The following is a 20,323-nucleotide window of genomic DNA, read 5'->3' as shown; positions in this document are numbered from 1 at the left end:
TCATCACCCTTGTTTACTTTGTTTCTGCATGCAATACCCTTATCGTGAACCTGCATGTATATATGGAAGACATGCGACTTCCCTTTCGGAGCATCATTTCCACATTAGCAAGCACCATGGACTGTTGCCAAGGTCAGCATCCCATCTATTTTAACGAGGGACATGGGCAAGGGTGTAGCCAGAGGGTGGCACAACGGGCATGTGTTCCCCCCCCCCCTCCCCAATTTTTTCACCATCGCATAGAGAGCAAAATATGGCCATTATAAGGGGGTGCCCCTCTCTAAATCAATGTGGTGCCCCTCCCCGAAAAAAAATTTCTGGCTACACGCCTGGTCATGGGTGACAAGTATGACGTATGAATGTCAGTCTGCGAATGACACACAAGAACGGGGCTTATATGTCACTCAAAATACTTTATTTACGACTTCTTAGCTATGTACTTTGAACTCTCGCAATTAAGCAAGTTACAAATACGTCTTTGATTAGGATCGTCCATTGATTGCCAATAAAGAAATAAATAATTATGCCAGTGGTATATGTTACACACTAACCACAACATCTTCCTTGAAGCAGAGCAACTGAATCCTCATTTGAGCACGAAATTTTTTTAGAAGTTCATCCACTAGCCTGCAAACAACCAGAAAAAGGCAACCTGTCAGCAGCACCTCAGCAAAAAAGAGAAGGTCCATTGTTTCCATAAGAAAAGCTTGTACTTACTCTTTTTCTCTTGTGCTACCAAAGGGGTCCAACTTGTTTCTGCATATCATAAAATGATTTCTAAAAGCACAGAGAAACACAATTATTGCTCAGATAGCATTTGAAAATTAGGTAGAAGATCAAGAAAAAAATAATCCTAGACATATAACGTACCCTGTACTTTGGTTTCTGTAGAAATCCACGGCTTCCTCAAGTGCTCGAAGATCAAGTGTAGCCTGAAAGAAGCGTCCTTGTAAAAGAGTGCTACCATGAAAATCACCTGGATATTTTAGAGACCACTTGGGTATTAGGATGTAGCTGGAGAAGTCAGATGCAACCACTTATGCTGCTACAAATTAATCATTATACACAAACAGCTCACTTTCATAACTTGAATATAATAAATATTGAGTATCCCGCTTCTTTTTTTTTAATACAATTAGAAACTATGTTACAGCATTTTGGTGAAAGTAGCCTTGTTACCCTTGTAAACTACTGACCAAACTCAGGTTCTCACAGAGGACACTTTGAACACCGAGTACACTGTCCTAAATCCACTCAAGGCGACATTTAGATGATGTTCCCACAGTGAGTTTACTGTTCAACTTGAAGGGGCCCTGAGCACTGCCGACTGGAGGTTCCGGCTACTGAGAACACACGAACCAAACATTATAGAGCAGCATGCAGCCTGGAATACACAACTTTCAAAGTCAGCTGAAAATCGCTTTCTGTTCTCTCAACAAATGATGCTACATACTCAGAAATCACTGCATCACTAGTCACGTATCAGCCATTAGCTGATTTGAGAATGGCACGCGCTCGGTCGTTACTGGGGCTACTACGGGAGGTCGTGACTTGTCCACGCGTGCGTGCTGATTGCACTGAATAGCCGCACAATCAAAGAAAAAAGAAAAAGTGCTCAAAGTCACAAGGCACACGTAACGCATTTTCTGCCCCTGTTCCATGTCTACCTGTGTAGCTTTTGTTGCTCTGGTGCTTTTGTCAGGATGAAAGAACAGAGAATGCAATTGCAGCATGCGACAAATATGTGTAACTCTGCTTGTATTAGACGGATTCTAAAAATTTTTGCAGCATGCGACAAATCTTTGTAGCGCCGCTAGCACTGCAGGGAAAAATTTTTGCGGGGGTCAATTTGTGACCCAATAATCTCCATTGGTGAATCTACAACATGGAAAAGTGTTGCAGGGCCCCTTTAAAGCTACTTAATATAGGTTACACATTTAAAAATATGGTTCTCACATGTGCCCTGCAGCATCATCAGTATGCAACAGTGCAGCTTGTGCCATAGTAATAACATAAGCCCGGGAGGTTGGCTCGGCGATAACAGTTCAACAAGCCAGACTGCTGGCCAGAGCACATTGAAATAGTGTTAGGACTAACCAGTGGCATTTTGTAAACGCTAACACCAACTACCTGACATAATGCTAATATTGTTAAGACTGCCTTGTTTGCAAGATTGTGCATAAAGTGCACGCCCAAGATGTCAAGTACTATCCCGAAATTTCATTTTTATTATTATTCTCGTGCTACGTGTAAGTGGCAATGACAAAAAAAGTGAAAAATTAGAAGGCTAAAAACGGTTAGAAACAGTATCTTATATTTTTATTACAAAAATATATATAGTGTACCTTGAGACAACTGCAAATAAAAACCTGCTCAAGTAAAACCATTTGATACCATAGATTCAATATTAATGTAGTCGTAGGCTATTCCACTGAAGTAACACATAACTGACGAAACTCTATCGTTACTTCACTGAACACAATAAGTCACTATATCAAGGTATGATAGCAGTATTTGTTGACTTGCATGAAGCAACCATGCTGCAATAGAACACTTGGCTTACAAATGCTTAGTTCACAGTTTGATTGCTGCTCTAATAGCCTAAATATTGTTTTCCATATTATCTCGTTACCAGATTGAAGAAAGTTGTGAGAACAAGTGAATAATTATGTGTAGCAGTGCATTTCCTAGCTCATATCTGCTATTTACCATAAACCGCAAAGGCAGGAGAGGACAGACTTTATAGACCAACTAGCTTACAGAGGAAGAGGACTAGAATGTGGACACATGCTATATTTCTCTAAAAACTGATCACAGTGAACCGTGTACATAGTGAAGAAAATGGCAAGCATTCACTGCTACAGCTGATAACATTCAAGGCTAAAGCTGATATGATATGTATGACCGCAAGTACGATTCAATTTGCCATACTGCTATGCAACAGTTCTGCAACCAGAGCTGTATCTAGCCTAGAAAGATCAAGTGAGCTTGTAATGACACTGCAACCCCGATTATAGGACTTTCAGGGGAGCACGCAAAACCTTTGTATAATCGAAAAAGTAAAATTATATGCCGTGACACTTAGCCTTGCCCAAAAACCAGGTACAGACTGCCTGAATAAGCCAAGCTTATGCCTCTGCAAGGAAGGTGGGTTAATTTATTCTTGCCAGTGCCAGCTAATGACAGCACTACTTAGTTGAAGGAGGTGCGAGTGAATCTTTATTCTCAACATTAAAGAAAATCGAATCAAATGTGTTTTCTTATGTCTGATCAGTGCCTCCTGTATAAAAATCTGTGCCGGGCACACCGCCATCGGGGGGCCGTCGAACGCCACTTTTCTCCACTGCCCCTAGGGGCGCTGGGTAAACAGAGTGCCGCTGCAGCCATTCCGTCCGGGTGTTGCGTGCAGCTCGTTCAGTGGTGCGCAACTTCATTTTGTGGGACAGTTTTCGGCAAGTGCGTGCGTAGAATGCTTTACGATGGCCTACTGCTGTGTTCCACTGTGCAAATTGGACGAGAAAAAGAAACCGGCAGGGCTTTCCTTTCATGAACTACCCGCTGACGCAGACGTTCGAGCGCACTGGCTTGCCGCAATACGACGAGACAAGCGGTCACCGAACACCACCTCATGCTACACCAAAGTATGCAGTCGCCACTTTAAAGAAGAGGACTTCATCGAAGGCAAGCGACGACGCCTAAAGAAAGGGGCTGTGCTGTCAGTTTTTGAAGAATACCCACCCCATCTCCAGCCAAAATCAACTCCAGCGCGAAATACAGCAAGCATCGACAAACGAGTGAGTGCTACAATGGCACACAGCGACTCCGCGAGCGGCAACGTTGCTTCAGCAGCGGAGGATATGTCGGATTGTTGCGCGATGGACACATCGTCGAAGGCCAACTTGCGTGATCAAGGCATCCAGGTAGATAGCAGGTCAACTTCAAGTGTGCTTGTCACTGAAAAAGCGAAGTGGAGAAGAAAAGAAAAGGAGTTGAAGGAGTTGAGGAGCCAGCTGCTTCGACTGCAACAGACCGTCGACAAGTACAAAATGGAATTGAAAAAGCTGCACGAGGACGCCCTGGTTGCGAATGTTTCTTATATCAAGGAAAGGGCGAAAAAAAAGGAACCTGCAGCTTTATTCTTGATTGATCAGATTAAGAACTTCAAGAAGAAGAGGCCGAGCTGGTCTGAGGAGACAACCCGACATTGTGTAGTTTTAAGGCAATTGTCGACAAGGGCGTACGAACACATCCGCGGTGAAATGCTTTTGAAGCTTCCTTGCAGAAAGACTTTGAGCAACTACTTGGGAACCACCAGTGGAGAAACAGGCTTCAGCAAACTCGCCGAAGCTCGCCTTAGAGTAGAAGCCGAAAGCTTGACTGTACCACAGTCAAGGGTGTGTTCACTCATAGTCGACGAAATGAAGATCAGGGAAAAGCTGCAGTACAACAAACAGTAGGACTGCTTTGTGGGGCATGCAGATGTCTCTTTGGGAACACATGGTGGGGACTTCATCTTAGCAAACTCTGCTTCCTAATTACAGGACTCTCGACGTCATACCGCATCCCAGTGGCCTACTATTTTACCAAGGGGTTAACAGGCCCACAGCTTCACTAGTTGTTGATTTTTGTGCTTGAAAAAGTAGAAGCCAGTAATGTCAGGGTAGTTCGCTTAGTGAGTGATAACCACAGAGTGAACGTCAATGGCATGACACTTTTGGGCGATGGTCTTCTTACGTACCGGACAGAACATCCCTGTGACTGCAACAGGCTCCTCTTTGTAAGTTTTCATCCATGCCACATTTAAAAAAAAACCTGCGCTCGCAGTTTCTGGCCCACGACATTAGTCCGAAAGGAGAGGTCTCATCCTGCTACATCAAGAAGCTCTACGACCTACAGAAGGACCTGGTTGTAAAGCCTGTCCGCTACCTCAGCCGAAAACATGTCTATCCGAATAACATAGAAAAAATGAATGTCACAAGGACAATTCAGGTCTTCTCGCCTGATGTTACTGCAGCCCTGGAGCATCTCAGAGACCAAGCTGGGCATACATCGAGTGTATCATTCGCAGCTGCAGGCCAGACCATCATTTTCATGTAAAACATCCATCGTTGGTTCGTGCTGCATGATACAAGCAATACGACCCAGCACATCCACAAAAAATGGCCTGACACTCGGCAGTTTGACGATGCTGAAGATACAAGACAGGAGTGGCTCGAGGTCACGCTGCTCATGTACTTGGATGAACTGGAAAAAAGCTGTCAAAGTCAAAAGAAATTTTAGACGAAAGAAATGTATGAAGCATTCCTCCTGACCACATATTCCACAGTTGCCTGTATCAAGTACCTGCTCACAGAGGAGAAGTTCTTGTTTGTGCTCACTCGTAAGTTTAATAGTGACGCCATCAAGTCGCTGTTTGGAACACTGCGGATGTACTCTCGCTGCAATGACATGCTGAATGTTTGTTCTGTTTTGCAAGGGCTGGAGAAGGTTTTAAAAACTGGACTTGCCACATCCAGCATGGCATCAAACCTTGCACACAGAGAATGTGCCAAAATGTCAACAGGCACACTGCTCATTGAAGCTTCTCCTTCGCTAGCACAGCAGCCGCCTCCGCTACAGAGAGCTGCATGTGTATTGCAACGGCTCATTGCAACAGTCTTGCCTCAGCACTTGCCATCACCTGAGATTTCTGCAACTGTTTATGTTGGGGGCTATATTGCCCACGTCATAAACGAGCACACGTGTTGTGGAAGTTGCACTGCAGTCTGCACAAAGCCAGCGAGCAATCAGCCTATCTTGCAGTTCACTCGCAGCCAGGACCGAGGTGGGCTACTTTACCCGTCAGACCAGTTGCGGTTTGTCGTTGACGTGCTGAGGGCATTTGCGGATCGTGCTCTGAAGGACAATCCGACTCTAAAAAAGCCATTGTCTACCCTGGTTAAGTATGCTGTGCCAGCACTGTGTGCTTCAAACCTGCTCAAGTGCAAGGAGATGGATGACAGTCACAGAGCTAAGCTCATGGAGCTGATATCTGTTGGTTTTTGCAGCCTCTGCTGGTGAACTATGCCTTCACTGTCAGTGACAAGCATGATGCTTTCAAGTACTTCGAGAAAAAGCCCCTGTCACTATGCATGGCAAGTCAACGTTAGAAATTCATGTACATCATGTCCAAGCATGTAGGTGTGTGCGTACGCGGCATGTTTTTGCTATTCATTTAGCGTGGCGTTCTTCGCTTGCGGCTAGTGCGTGAAAGCTGGCAACCAGATCTCTGAAACACTCGGTAACATAATTCAGCGATTACAGCCACGATATATTGAGGTTTGAGCGCAGAACATTAAGTATTTAATCTGTTTCATTTTGAGCGCGGAGCCAGAACCACGGCGGCTGCGGCACGTAGCGAACTCCGGCACCCTGTTTAAGCAGCGGCACCTGGTGGAAAGGCACCGCACTCGCGTCGACGGAGTAGTCCCATTGTTCTCTTCTGCTTTTACCGGGCACTGAAAGTTATAAAGGAGGCACTGGCCTGATTCAAGCGGACGATAAAACACTGGGCTTTTGTTAACAGGAATTAACTGAGCTTAATAAACGTTGTAATACAGGAATAGGTGTGGCGACATGAAGGTAGAAATGCAGAGTGAGAGTGTTCAGAGGCAAGGGAGCGTCCCGTGAACCTGAGGACTGTGTTGCACCCTTATGCATGCGCAATCTTGTGACTGTGAGTGTGACAAAAGCAGAAGTTCAACTGTATGTTGACCAGGAAAAGTTTCAATGGACCAAGAACGTGAAAATATCAGCTTTTTGGCCAGCTTAAGCTACTCTATGTGGATAGAGCTCGACTAGGTAACGATACAGAATACGTACCATGCAATCGAAGCGTATGTAGAAGCGCATGAACTGCTAGGAGAATAAGTACTCCCAGAAGAATAAATTTTCTATTATACGAAGACCCTACTTACCCAATATAGTAGTAGTCTTACCCTACTTTTAAGATCGTCAACCTAGGGAAACACAAGTTCATATTTTGCACTGGTAAATATTTGGTGGACATTCGATTCAAGTAAAGGTGTTTTTTTTTTTTTCTTTCGAACGAAATCTGAAAGTTCTTGTAGAATGCGGGGTCAGTTTCAAGCTGTGTCATATAACCAAGGTTTTTAATACGTTATTTCTATGGGAATTTTGCCACGACCCAAATTGATTCGTCGTAACATGCAGGTCGTCGTGAAACCGGAGGACGTATTCCATCGTGAAGTTCCACTGTGAATATAGTTTGCCGAGTAATTAGAGTAGTAATTAAATACTCTTTGTTGTACACTTTCTTTTTTGTGCCCATGTTCACCTAGTGTTATTTTATTTGATGACAAAGCAACAAAATGACCAGATTCGAGTTTTTGGGTTGACCTTTTAAAACTGATGACATTCACAAGCATGATAAATTTTAGCAGCAAATGGCACATGATACAAGCCTCATGTGCACAATAGCCCAAGATGGTTCTTAAAGAAAAACTTGTTTCTGTGCTAGTTGGAAAGATGGCACTCTTGTTTCCTTCCCGTCCCCTCGTCATGCTTCAGATTTTGCACTAGGAACGACATTTACTTAAGTCTAGTAGCTTTATTTATGTTGGGACTCAGAAAAGGATATTGTTCTTAATATGAAAATTAATGACTACCCACCTCCAACCTACGCAACACTGTGAGGTATAGTCAGGAAGCTGTAAATATATATATTGTTTTTTCTACTAATTTTAGAAGGCTACATATTCTCGCTATGCAAAGTGAATAACACTGTGCAGTGCTTCCCTATTGAGCAACAGAAGTGATACACTTACCTGCATGTTTCCGTACTTAGTAAACTTATCTGTGCACTCATAGATACGAGCTACTTCTTCTGCCACAAATTGCACTAAGGGCGTCATAATGCGGCCAACCAGTGGTGGTGAAACAGTGTACACCTGCATTGGAAGCACAAGTCACCTGGAACATCTCTCCATCTGGTTTTTTGAATATGCATAAAGTCTCACACAAACAAAATGTTTGTGTGAAACAATAAAGAGTAGTTTCCCGGTCTCTAGCTAAAAAATTATCTTGTACAGGCCGTGGCTAAGGCAAATGCACAAATATGTAAACTGCCATAATCAAGTGATGGCGAGATTATTAGCATGGATATTAATGTAGCTCTCATCTTAGCACTCCAGCATGGGAAGCTGCCAAAATTAGAAGAGATACTTGAGTAAGGCAGGGTATATTCTTTATGACCCAACTAAACACAGTGGTTCTACAGAGCGAATCATTTAAAACTGACCTATTTATTTGGCTGTAGCTTTGTTATAAATTACAAAATTTTAATGCAGTTTACAGCAAAATACTCAGGAAAGATGAAAATTTGATAGCACATTCTTTTTTGTTGTTTGACGTGCTGCTCTGGAAAAAAAAAGTAGGTAATAGGTAAGAAATTACAAAAGCCGCAACATTCCACAGAAATTTCATACAAGAAGAAGTGTATACAGTTGAAGCCAGCACAGTTTCATGTCTTGCCATCATCCCCAGATTTCTTCTTATGGGGTTTACTGAAGGATTGCACCTATCACGATAAAACATGGACACTAGATGAATTAAAGGACAACAATTCTAGGGAAATTTTAAATATTGCTGCCAACATGTTCTGCATTCTTGCAGCCAGCATGGAGTGGCAAGTTAAATAATGCCTATGCCAGGAAGGCGGTAATTTTCAACACTTGCTGTAGGGTAACTGATCATAAACATTTATAACCTTTATAAACCTTTACTAGTCATGTTTGGTATGCCACATGGTGATCAAAGTTTTCAACATTTTGTAGATGCAAGCCATCCCTTCTGGTGTGGCACTTTGGAATCTGTTATTTCTGATTCTTTTTTTTTTCATTGCAGATAAAAAAAACAGAATGGCTTAATACATTTTCATCCCTTCACAATGTTTCGCTACAAACTGCATCAAAATTGGATATTCTAACAAAACTACAGCCCGACGAAGGAAGCAAGTTCTACAAAAATCACCCTGTACTATGGCTTGAGCACAAAAACCATTAGCCCTGCAGCTGCCTCGACAATATTGAAGCAGGTTACCCATGGCCATCAATGCACTGTACTAACATTATAGCCGCTATATTGGTGCACCAGTAAGACAAAACGCTACATCTGTGCTGTCATGTCAAAGATATCTACATCATCTCTTTGATCTATGGATGCACCTATATTGGCACAAGGGCTGTCTGAATGACAGGTAAGCCGAAAGAGCACACCTACGAGCTCAAATCATCTTTGGGCAGCAAGTTAGCAATACACTGTGCAAAATCATGTAGCTCTATACCATTAGATAACTGCACGCTGTACTCAAAAGATACAATATAAAAATATAATACATGAAATTTATCTAGGTTATTCATACATATAAAGTGACATGTAAGCATATCATCATCGCTAAGCAAAATGTTCACAAACACATGCATGCACACGCACATCTGTGCATATATAGATATATATATATAACAAACCTGTTTGACTTCTTGAAGTTAAATTCATCACAAACTATTACATAATTAAGCACATGTTACACCTAAATAGATACGGTGCAGTACGAGCAAAAAACACTTTATATATTCTTGTTCTGCCGAACATCCTGCAAAGTAAAAAACAGCAATTCAAACCAGAAAAAAAAAAAGGTCTGAGTGCCCGAAAATAGCCTCAATTGTTGATGGTGATTAGAAAGCACAACACTGATATATTAAAAAAAACATTAGATGTAATATTCTAAAATTTCACAGTGCCATAAGGAGTGTCATATTGGGCAGCTCTCAACTATTTGTGATCACCTAGGGTAAGGTGCATCCAAGACATGACACACGAGCATTTTGCATTCCGTCCCAACCAAAATGCAGCCGCAACAGCCAGATCAAACTTGTGACCTTACACTCAGCACCAGCATACTATATATAGACAGCCATACCCCAGCAAGTGCAGTATTTATAACCAAAAACAGTAACAGTGCAGACACTCACACAAGTTAACGAAAACACGTAACACCTATGCGTTGCATAACTTCTGTCTGCACAGCTAACTTTTCTACAATGCATGACTACTAACTAGCTTAACTTTCTGTTGTGCTCCTGCAAAAACATTTGTTGTGCTCCTGCAGAATGCACCTTTCACCTCAAAATAAAGAGAACATAGCTGAAACCGCATTGAGCATATCGACCAACGTGCAAGAGCCACAGAGGCAAATACTTAAATTTGTGCATAGTTTTAGTGCTTCCTTCATAACAAGAGTCAACAGCCTTCCAGTTTAGCCACAGATGACTTAGGAAAAGTTTTTTGCAATTGATCTGCAATGCCTTCAACCTCTGAATGAAAGAAACCAACCGCATGGATATAAAGAGCAATATCAGAGTGTAAGCTTACCTCAGCATGAACTTCAATCAAATTCATCAGAACCTCTTTAATGTATGGACTAACACCTGAGGGAAAAATAATCAGAATCAGACAATAAAACTCGCCACAACAGCATTATAAATGTGCACACATGTGACCGCCATCTTGTTGGGAGGACTGATGTCACAGCTTGAACTACATTGCAATAATAAGCAGCTCTAGTATATTGGAAACCTGACAAGTCAGTACTATATTTAACTGCTAAACAAATAGCCCCCCTCAACAGACAACTAGTACCTTCAGTAAAAGAACATATGATCTTCTTTTGAATGAAAGAATAAACATGGTACTCTGTTGTCCTTTATAAAAGGGAACACGGGAGCACGTGGCCGGCGTTGCGGCGGCCACCTACAGTGCCATCAATCGACAGTGAAAAAACGCGTTCCCTTTTAGCATAATCTATTGGTGAATAAAATAACCAGCCACGGCCAGTAGACAAGCACTGCAGGATTACGCTCTGGCTCCGATAGCGCAACCGGCAATGCATGCAGCACGTCATCTGCTGCTGCAAACAAATCGACCGTGGTGCATGGACAACATCCGGCACAAATAAGCCCCTTCGTGTAGCTGCTAGACATTGCTTTAAACACATCAGAATGCGCCAGAAATAATACAGCAGCAAACTCAAACACACCACGAAAACACTGCCGGGACCATTGCAAAAGCATTAACGGAAGTGTCACACCGAAAGTCTTCTAGGGTAAGCCGTTCGACATGAACCAGTTTGTCTACAAACACCGAAACCATCTATAGTGTACCAGTAAACATGAAAAAAGAAAGCTGTGAACTGGTGTTATAGCAATGTTGAACCCTGCTTATACTTGAAGGATTCAAAATATTTTTGCAACAGGATGTTTGCGAGGCAATGTAGTCCAATAGTGAGGTCATTCTATGAGCACTCAAAAGAGGTGCTTCAGATGCCCGTACCACGATTTCATGATAACTAATGGCAGCTAAGAAAACTGACATCTGCCACAAGTCAATAATGCCAAGGAAAGTATAGGATATGAGAGTCCTTAAAATTTCCACTTCTCTCCTTTGTTTATGCCAGTGTAACATGGGCTGTAACAAGGCCGAAACCAATTCGAATAAAGTTTGGTGCAGAGATAAGCCAAATCACTATCTGAGAGCCAGATCATGATGTAGCGATCATAACTAACAGTGACTGTGTAGCAGCACCTAATTCAGATCAAGACTAGGTGCAGTATAGACCACTTATAACGTAAGTCGCGAATATCCACACTATAACGAAAACTACCTTTTTTAAAGGCCGCCATTGCGCAAAACGTGTTGAGCACCCGATTTAAGGGGGGACACGGGTCTTAGAAGGCCAAAAATCGCAAAAAATCGACTTTTTGAAGCTGACATTTTCGGAATCTGCGCCTATTTTTGCACTTATCTGAGAAGTTTCTAGCTTCTCGCGTCATTACTTCTGGCACAAAATCAATTTATAACATTCTTGTGAGATGAATGTGAGCGCAAATTAACGCTAAAATCGCGCTTTTTCCGTGCCAAACTGTTGCCGTTACACACGAGCTATCATGTTCATCTTGGTCTCCTTTGGAAGGATCGTTCTACATCTTCGATTTCCCGCCACCGCTGGCTCACCTTGCTCATTGGTTTTTTAGCAAAAACGCGTCATCGAGAAGCACTAGCGCGCGATTCAATTGGCTGCTTGGGGCACGTGACCAAACCTAGGCATCCGATTGGCCAAGGGGCGCTTTCAGGGTCTGCTTCATCGTGACGCGCACGGACACGCGCCATTTTGTGATGGTGCTACTGACTGCTTGCGGCAGTAAAGAAGTTCCATGCTACAGTAATTTGTGAAGCGGGTGTGGCGGTCGTTCGTTCACTGTGAACTTCAGAAAGATCCCCGCTATGGCTCAGGACAACGAGGATAACGAACTCGACGCCGTCAACGGCGGTCGCCGAGTCACCGGTGTAGGCCTAACTCACGTACGAGCCCGTTGGTTGCCGACAACGTTACTGAGAACGGCTGTGTTTTGCAGCCTCATCAGTTAGAGGACGGCAAGTAAAAAGCAGAAGTGAAGCTACAAGAGATATCAACCTTTGTAGTGACGGAACGGAAGCGCAGTCTTATCGCTAAACCCGCCAATGTCGTGGTTCCCCCTGCCTGACGAAAGGACCTTGAACTGCGCGACGGGTCGTCAGAGTGGAGTACGCCGCGCGTCGACCAACAACAGAAAGGCAATTTGCTCGCAGTGAACATGCTCGCGGCCCCCACAATGGAGGCTACTGGCAACAGGTAGACTGCTTTTAACGACGTGTTCACAACGTTATCGTGATCTCCGCTCGAAAATGCGACAGTCTTACGTGAAAAGGAAACTAACACCTCGGCACTCGTGTAGCCTCGAAATTGATGAGCGAGGAAGCAACTTTGGTTCGCGACACATACGGGTAACTTATTTTGGACAAGCCGGAAAACATCGCCGCGTTATTCGACGAATCGTGGATGATGCACGCACATTTGTCGCACATCGCTGTCAGTACAGTCACCGAACTGACAAGCGGCCTCGCGGCAGACGAGCACACGACGACAACTTGCTACAGGACTAGAAGAAACGACACGCTCATACAAACAATCAGTCCTATTACATTCCCGGTGCATATTAACTGACTAAAAGTATGTGTGCCATGATATTTTTCCCTCGGAACGGCGAGAATAAGTTTTACCAGCATTATTCACGAAGCACAGATTTTGACCACTTTCTTTTGCTTGTTCGGTAAAAGTGGACCTAGGACAGCTAGAGCTGTAATTGTTTTTGCACAATGCGGCTAAATGTGCACAAAAAACAATGCTGGGAGCCTATTTTTAATGAGCAGCTTCATTTTTTTTATTTTAATATAAAAATTTCTGTATTTGGTTACATGCAATTAACTTTACTGTGCTGTAATTCTAAAAGTACTTGTTCAATTTGCGATCAGCTTGCAGCATTGCACTCCTTAGGCTTTCTAGCGTTCATTTATATGTCAATGGCTATGTAATTATAAGTGAATACATCTTCACAGTTAAAAATGTTAGAATTCTTTGTTTTCATTTTCTCAAAATGGCAATTTTATACACCCTGCATGAAAATTACTGCGATATATCTGAAACTATTATAGATAGCATAATACTTTATTTTGCAGCATGAAGCTATATGTTTGGAGCACACAACATAGGAAGCAGATTTTGATTCCTCTTGACGCAAGTTTTTCAAACTAGTCTTTTGTGTGACCACACAATGGCCATATTTAGGACTTTGAAGTTTAGTGTACTGTAAAGTAAGAAATAATGACCCATTCAAAAAAGTGCTTCTTATGTTGCATGTCTTATGCTTTCTACTGTCGATCCCTATGTTATTTATAAATTTTTGACTGGTGGTTATTTATCTATTATGGTAAGAACAATAGAAATTGTTATCTTGATTATTTAATTAACTAATGAAGCTTCAGAAAAAACTACATTCTTAGAATCAGGAGAACAAACTAAGTAAGCATGCCAACTTTTGTCACATTCGGTTCAAAAATAAATGAGAGCCCTAAGACCCATGTCCCCCCCTTAAAGACGTGGCTACTGAATTGCGAACCTCCGTTCAAGCTATACACGTGCCACACTCGTTTTCATTAATGATATGTGTTCCTTCCCATCAAAGAGTTCCGCTGATTCCGCACCAAACCGCAACTTAGCTTGCGACTGCTACCGAAACGCAACCAACTTCGATTAGGCCTAGCCTGTCGTTCGGTATGTTGTCGCGAAAAGTTTGTCCAAGGCATGAATATACAGCGTGAAAAAAACTGCACTCAAGCACTGAACCAATAACAGTGTGCCCGATACGAAGTTCACGTACGTGTCCGTGGGATCAACAATGAAAACCCGCCAAGCTGACGTAAGACGGCACACTAGCAGGAAAGGCGAAAGTTCGCGTCGCGAAGCCTTAGAAGGTTTTAAATTTACGGACGTGGTAGCAAACGCAATATCTTTAGCAAGCACGATAACGACAATGCTTTTCTCGACAGGAAACTGCTAAGCGCAGTTGATGAAGACGGGACCGACGTGCCATGTTGAGTCGCGCGCAGCTGGACCCACGCTAGCGATGCTAATCCGCGTTGGCGTGATGGTTTATCGGTCACCGAGGCAACCGCCCTTGGTGAGCCCTTGCAGCATGCCACGGTCTTTTTCTTCCCTCCGCCCTTTGTTCATTCTATCCGCGTCCCCTTCTCTTCCATAACCACCTCGTCGCCCGCTCCCCAGCAGCGCACCCAACATGCCTCCTTTTAGAAGCGCACTCGCTACCGCGACTGTAACAAAGATTTTTCTGACAACTGCATTATAATTGGTCTTTCATGTTAGAGGACTGTACAGTAAGCGGTATGCATATGCATGGGGTTCCACGGGAAGGCGAACACGAATAGAAAAAGACCGCATTGTAACCAGTTCTGCACTAGAGACGGTTACGTTTTAAGTGGTCTACACTGTAATAAGGGTTGAACTTGACTGCGGTCAAAAGAGCCTGTGTGAAATTGATAAAACGGACAGAGTGCAGCATACAGCACTTACTGTCAGAAAACAACTCATACAGACCTATAGGTTCAGGACACCGCTTCCAGTCAAAGGCACCAGCATACATACTGGGCTCAATGGCCCCCACAATGGGGTCACACTTGGCTTCAAGAAGCTTTAGAAACAGCTTGTTGTCAAGTTCCATAAGTCTCGACTGGACTATCTGAAATGCATTGCATCATTTAGAAGAAGTAAAAATCACAGATTCTAACCACGTGCTTTAAAGCTTCTACTAGGCCTGAGGAGTTTATCAATAAATTGCTGCTACAGACTGCTCAATACATACTGCGTCATCAGAGTTGTGATCATGAACTTACGAGTCTGATGAAATCTCATTCTGTCGAGAAGAATCATCGTGAAAAAAAAAAAGAAGAGGCACAACTACTAAAGCGAAGAAATTCTGTAAAAACATTTGACATGGCTTCTACGTTACCACAATGGCTAAATATTCCTTCCATAATTATTTTTTAAATAAGTGTCCTATATACATGTTTGGTATAGCACATAATGGGAATTATGAAGGAATATCACTCTTTTCTTCTCACATTTAAACTGGCAGCACATGATTCGTTTATTCGCAGACCTACTGAACAACAGTTCCACAGATGTTTTGATAGATATGCAAGATATAACGTCCCAAAACCACCATATGATTATGAGAGACGCCGTAGTGGAGTGTTCTTCAACCACCTGGTGTTCAACATGCACCCAAATCTGAGCACACAGGCCTACAGCATTTCTGCCTCCATAAAAAATGCAGCCACCGCAGCCGGCATTCGATGTCGCGACCTGCGAGTCAGTAGCTGAGTACCTTCGCCACAAGACCACCGCGGCGGGTACACATGTTTGTATTAGAGCATTTTACAAACAGAATTTCAATGTAGCTTTTCTAGTTTCATCAACACAAACAGCATCATACCTTCCCACAATTTTTTCATGTAAAAAAATCCTGTCTTATTAGCCAAGGCTCATTATGATAAGCCACATCTGAAGCAAGAGTTGCTTTCTCATCGTTCGTTTATATTGTTGCATGTCGACCACTGTAATTGAGTGTACCTTCTTCATTGTTGCTAAACAGCATTTATATTATTTCGTCAAAAACATTGGGATTGGAACTGCTTCCCAATTTTCATTGCAGTCCTTGAAGATATGAGCAATTTTAAAAATGCTTTTGCAGAGCATGTTGTGATTTCATATGTTTTAGAGCTTTATGGTATGAATTCAATATTTCCCATTCCCTTCTGTACTGCCCATGTGCTCCCAATGTATTAAAAAAAGTAATTTCAATAAATGAATGATGCTGAAGTTGAGTTTTCGGTAATTGCCAAGTTTGCATGCCAACTTTCCAACATGTTTGCTCTAACATGTTTGCGTGATAATCCAAGTGGCCTGCCGCAGACAGTCCATCTTTGAACTAATTACCTTTATGACAGGGGACATGTCAGGGTAACCATGTCGCTTGAAGCTTTCTTGTAACCTTGGAATCGCAACCCGAGATGTGAAACTGCAGTTGCTGAGCACTATGAGCAGCCGTTTTTCCTGTTGGAAAGATTTTAGAATCGGGTTACAAACATTCAGAATGTAGATATGATAAGCATACCAATGGTGGAGTTGTCAAAGAATCTTCTCGCTTCTGTTTCCAGTTCCTGGCTCGTTGACCTGGAGGCGTTATTTCAACAGGGCTCCTGAAAAGCAAAAGAAGTGCCAGTGCTTTCTGTTGCACAATGAGTTCAATTAAATAAAACCAGCTGTAACTGCAAATTAGACTACTAAAATTACATCACACTTTTCATAAAATGTATACTCATTACACTTGTCACAAAGTGGGTTGTATACACTTAAGAGCATTGCATTTATTTATTTTACCTGGAACACTGAGCAGATTGAAACCTTAGATATAATTATGTGGCTAGATGCTATGCCACTCTCAGCTAAAGAAGTGTAGCAATGGCAAGACACAGTACTGGAAAATCATTGTGTGCTCACCCAATAGAATCAATCATAGGTGAAAGGCGGTCGGGGCTCAAGGCACATTTCTCCAGTGTCTCAACAAAGGCCAGAAGCACACCCTGTGCAAGTTGTTTGATGGCTCCTTGCACATTGATTTGTTCGAACACCTACAGCATGACAAAAATGTCATAAGTTCTATATGCTCACGTAAATCCCTACATACAGTATGTAACACCGGTGTCTCAAGGGCACTTTTCATCACGATCGGGGCAATCCGGATTGGCTTTCTTGATCACAATCAACTTTATGACTGCTGCTACATGGTCCAAGCTAATCTGGTTCGAGCTTGTATCAGATGAAGTGCACCAGGTGGCGCTAGCGTGCCCAAAATCTTGTAGAATACATATGACACGATTTACAAGTTGTTTATACAACTCATTTTCTTTTAGGAGCGAAGATCCTTCATGTCAAGGCTGGTCCATTGGCGGCATTCACCGTATTCGAGCACATGCAAGGTACCCACTAGATGCCATGACGATAACGCTGATGAAGTGCTGCACCCACTTATCATCATTTACTTCCTTGATATGCTGTGTTTCGACGGTCTTCACTAAGTGTGCTGCAATACTATACTACTACTACTACTACTACTACTACTACTACTACTACTACTACTACTACTACTACTACTACTACTACTACTACTACTAGCATAAACAACAATGAAAACAAGGCAGCAGTAGAATAAAGAGAAAGAAGAAATGGTAGAGAAGAAAAGATAGGGAGGTTAACCAGTTCAGGAAAGCCAGTTTGCTATCCTAAACGTGGGAACGGGAAGGGGGAAATTGAAAGAGGTAGATGGAGTGGAGGGCTCACAAAGCGGCTGCACCACAGGCTCGCTGATCAAGACCCGGAAGTGAGAGCTCGCGAAGCCAAAGTGAGACGCGAGTGCCAGCATCAAGCACAAGCCACTGATCCAGAGACAGCGAGGGCTCACACAGCAGAAGCATCACGGGCTCCTCGCCAAGTGAACCCAGAGTGGAGGACTCGCGGAGCTCAAGTGAAACGGGCACAAAGAGAAGCGGATCTTGAGCTGAGGGCCTGCGAAGCGGCGGGGGCACAGAAGTGGCAACAAGCGGATACGGAGGTGGTGTAGGCACGGGAAGCTGCAGGCAAGCGCCTAAAGTGGTCACTACCAGATTTACCTCCGGAGCTTTGCCCACTGATATGGCACTATTTTTTTACATTGTATTTAGCTTGTTTACAAGCGGCAGCTTTGTAAATCGTTTTACACTTACTTGTTGCACTTCTGCTTACGACGTGAGGCATGATCGACACTTGGTAACGTGGGCAGTCACGCTATCTGTCACCAACTTTTTACGCCAGGCGAAATGTGAAATGAGTGCCACTGAAAAGTGCACAACTGCTGCTTTCCTAATAACATCTGCTGACTGCTGAGCATAATTATTGGGGGTATATATGCGCATACTCTAACATTCAAAATAATACTGAACATTTCCATGTCACTGAAAAATGTGAGTGTATGATATTTATAGACTTTATTCTTCAACGTTACTAATGCAAGAAACACAGAAATGGCAAAAGCTTTGAGTGCCTCAACAAAAGTAATTTCATAAATCCATCATTTCATAGAGCTTTCTTTGCACAACCTGTGTAGCTGCATGAGATTGTTAATCTTCACTTTTATATCTCATGGCACCCATTCGTAGCAGTTCAATTGGAGTGAAGTGGCAATCTCATTTCACTTTAGGCACCTCAAGTATCCCAGCCGCTCCTGACAACGGTCAATTAATGTACAGGTCTCTACATTCAACCATAAAATGCTGCGACGTAATCGAAAAGCTGGTAACACTAACACTGAATTTTCTTTGAGGTGCTTCAAGTGTTCCGGCAGTGTGACAGTTGAACTAAGTGCTGATGACAACGGTCGTCTGCTTATCGTCTGCTGCTCCCATAACTACATGGGGTCCCCATGAATTTGAAAATATGCGACATTTTAAGTATTGTGGCCATGTGACACCGGTGTAAAATTATATTGAGAAACTTCAAAGAAAGCAATTCTTTACTATTTTCGCAAACTTTTTGCAAGCCTCACCTCCATTTCCTTTGGCCCAGACACCAGAATGTTCTCACGAACCAGCTGTAGAGTCTCAATGACCCTGTTCTCGAACATAAGAGGCTGTAACATGTAGAAACTTATATAAACTAAAGCTATACAAGTTTATATACGTTACTAGTTTTTAAAAGCTCATACAGAACATGGGATTGTTGGCCCCAACAAGAGCAAATTTGTATTAGTAGGGAAGAGGAGCCAGGAACATAAGAGAAAATCGAGGAATGTTCTGTGCTTGGGTGAAAGGTGTCAAGTTGATATGGTTATGCTGGGCAGTATCGATGATGACTGATTGATATGAGGGGTTTAACATCCCAAAACCACCATATGGGCAGTATCGAAGAGACTTGGATCTTAGATACTACCTTAGATACTCTTTGGGTATTTTGTATCTGTATTGCTATACGTCTCGCAAGAGGTATCTGTACTTCCAATGCATACCATAATGTATCGCGGATCTGAAGATACAAGATATAGCTATAGATACAACACCATGCGGAACAATAAACGTTGGTTGAACTACACTTCTCAGGCTGCCACTGCTGCTACTAATTTTTCCACTCGAGTCCTTATTACTAAGCATGAACAGGACAAAAATTGCGTGAAATTATATATATATATATATATATATATATATTGTAATAATGAGACAGAGACAGCACCCGCCCCCAGGCTCGCTGTTCTAATCTTATTTCGTTCCCTTTCTCCGCTAGCCAAGAATGCCCCGATCACTGCTTTGTCATCATTACACTCGGCCACGACTGCGAGCGCCCACCTCTGACAACAATGCTTCTGGTGGGTGGCACTGGCTGCATCGCAGTGGTCTGTCCCGGCCCCGCTGGCACTCTGATTGGGAATCTGCCGTAAGTGGGTCTGGTGGGCAACTATGGCTAAATTGCAGTCGTTAATCTTCTCTACGCTACGACATCATACGAGCTGCAAGGCATACTTTGGGCTGCCAGGCCTGGCGTTGTCGCGGCACAACAGTGGATGCGACATGTCCAAAGGAAGATGTCAGAGCAGCACGCCAGGGACCTGCTGGTTTGGGGAAACTGTAAAATCGCTTCCTACAGCCGAGTTCTGCACGCTATGAACGGTATGCTGGCTTTTTTAGTTTTCATCATAGCCTGACAGCTCTGCAAGTGGTGCAAATGACTCTTTGGGAGCCGGGGTTCTGAAGACCAGCACAGGTTTATTAGTGACTGATATTGTGC

General features: G+C 43.0%; 1 protein-coding gene and 1 pseudogene across 5 annotated transcripts in view; one reads left to right on the top strand and one right to left on the bottom strand.

Moving 5' to 3' along the window:
* Positions 1-393: 393 nt before the first annotated feature.
* Positions 394-20,323, bottom strand: part of Sec5 (exocyst complex component secretory 5) — an 88,308-nt gene continuing 68,378 nt past the window's right edge. Inside the window, exons 18-28 of one of the 5 annotated variants that reach the window (XM_075877777.1) lie at positions 19,092-19,175; positions 17,012-17,142; positions 16,626-16,710; positions 16,448-16,564; positions 15,047-15,188; positions 10,432-10,487; positions 7,827-7,949; positions 6,957-6,998; positions 871-932; positions 718-777; positions 394-627 (exon numbers count right to left, since the gene is read on the bottom strand). In XM_075877777.1, the coding sequence (XP_075733892.1) occupies positions 540-627; positions 718-777; positions 871-932; positions 6,957-6,998; positions 7,827-7,949; positions 10,432-10,487; positions 15,047-15,188; positions 16,448-16,564; positions 16,626-16,710; positions 17,012-17,142; positions 19,092-19,175 (990 nt within the window). In that variant the 3' untranslated portion in view covers positions 394-539. The remainder of the gene's footprint in view (positions 628-717; positions 778-870; positions 933-6,956; positions 6,999-7,826; positions 7,950-10,431; positions 10,488-15,046; positions 15,189-16,447; positions 16,565-16,625; positions 16,711-17,011; positions 17,143-19,091; positions 19,176-20,323) is intronic. The other 4 variants (XM_075877778.1, XM_037427824.2, XM_037427827.2 and 1 more) reach the window with 4 other exon arrangements.
* LOC142776890 (uncharacterized) lies at positions 3,480-6,149 on the top strand (annotated as a pseudogene).

Source organism: Rhipicephalus microplus, chromosome X (assembly GCF_043290135.1).
Source record: "Rhipicephalus microplus isolate Deutch F79 chromosome X, USDA_Rmic, whole genome shotgun sequence".
In the NCBI taxonomy this organism is placed as follows: domain Eukaryota; kingdom Metazoa; phylum Arthropoda; class Arachnida; order Ixodida; family Ixodidae; genus Rhipicephalus; species Rhipicephalus microplus.
This window is presented reverse-complemented; position numbering and strand designations above follow the sequence as displayed.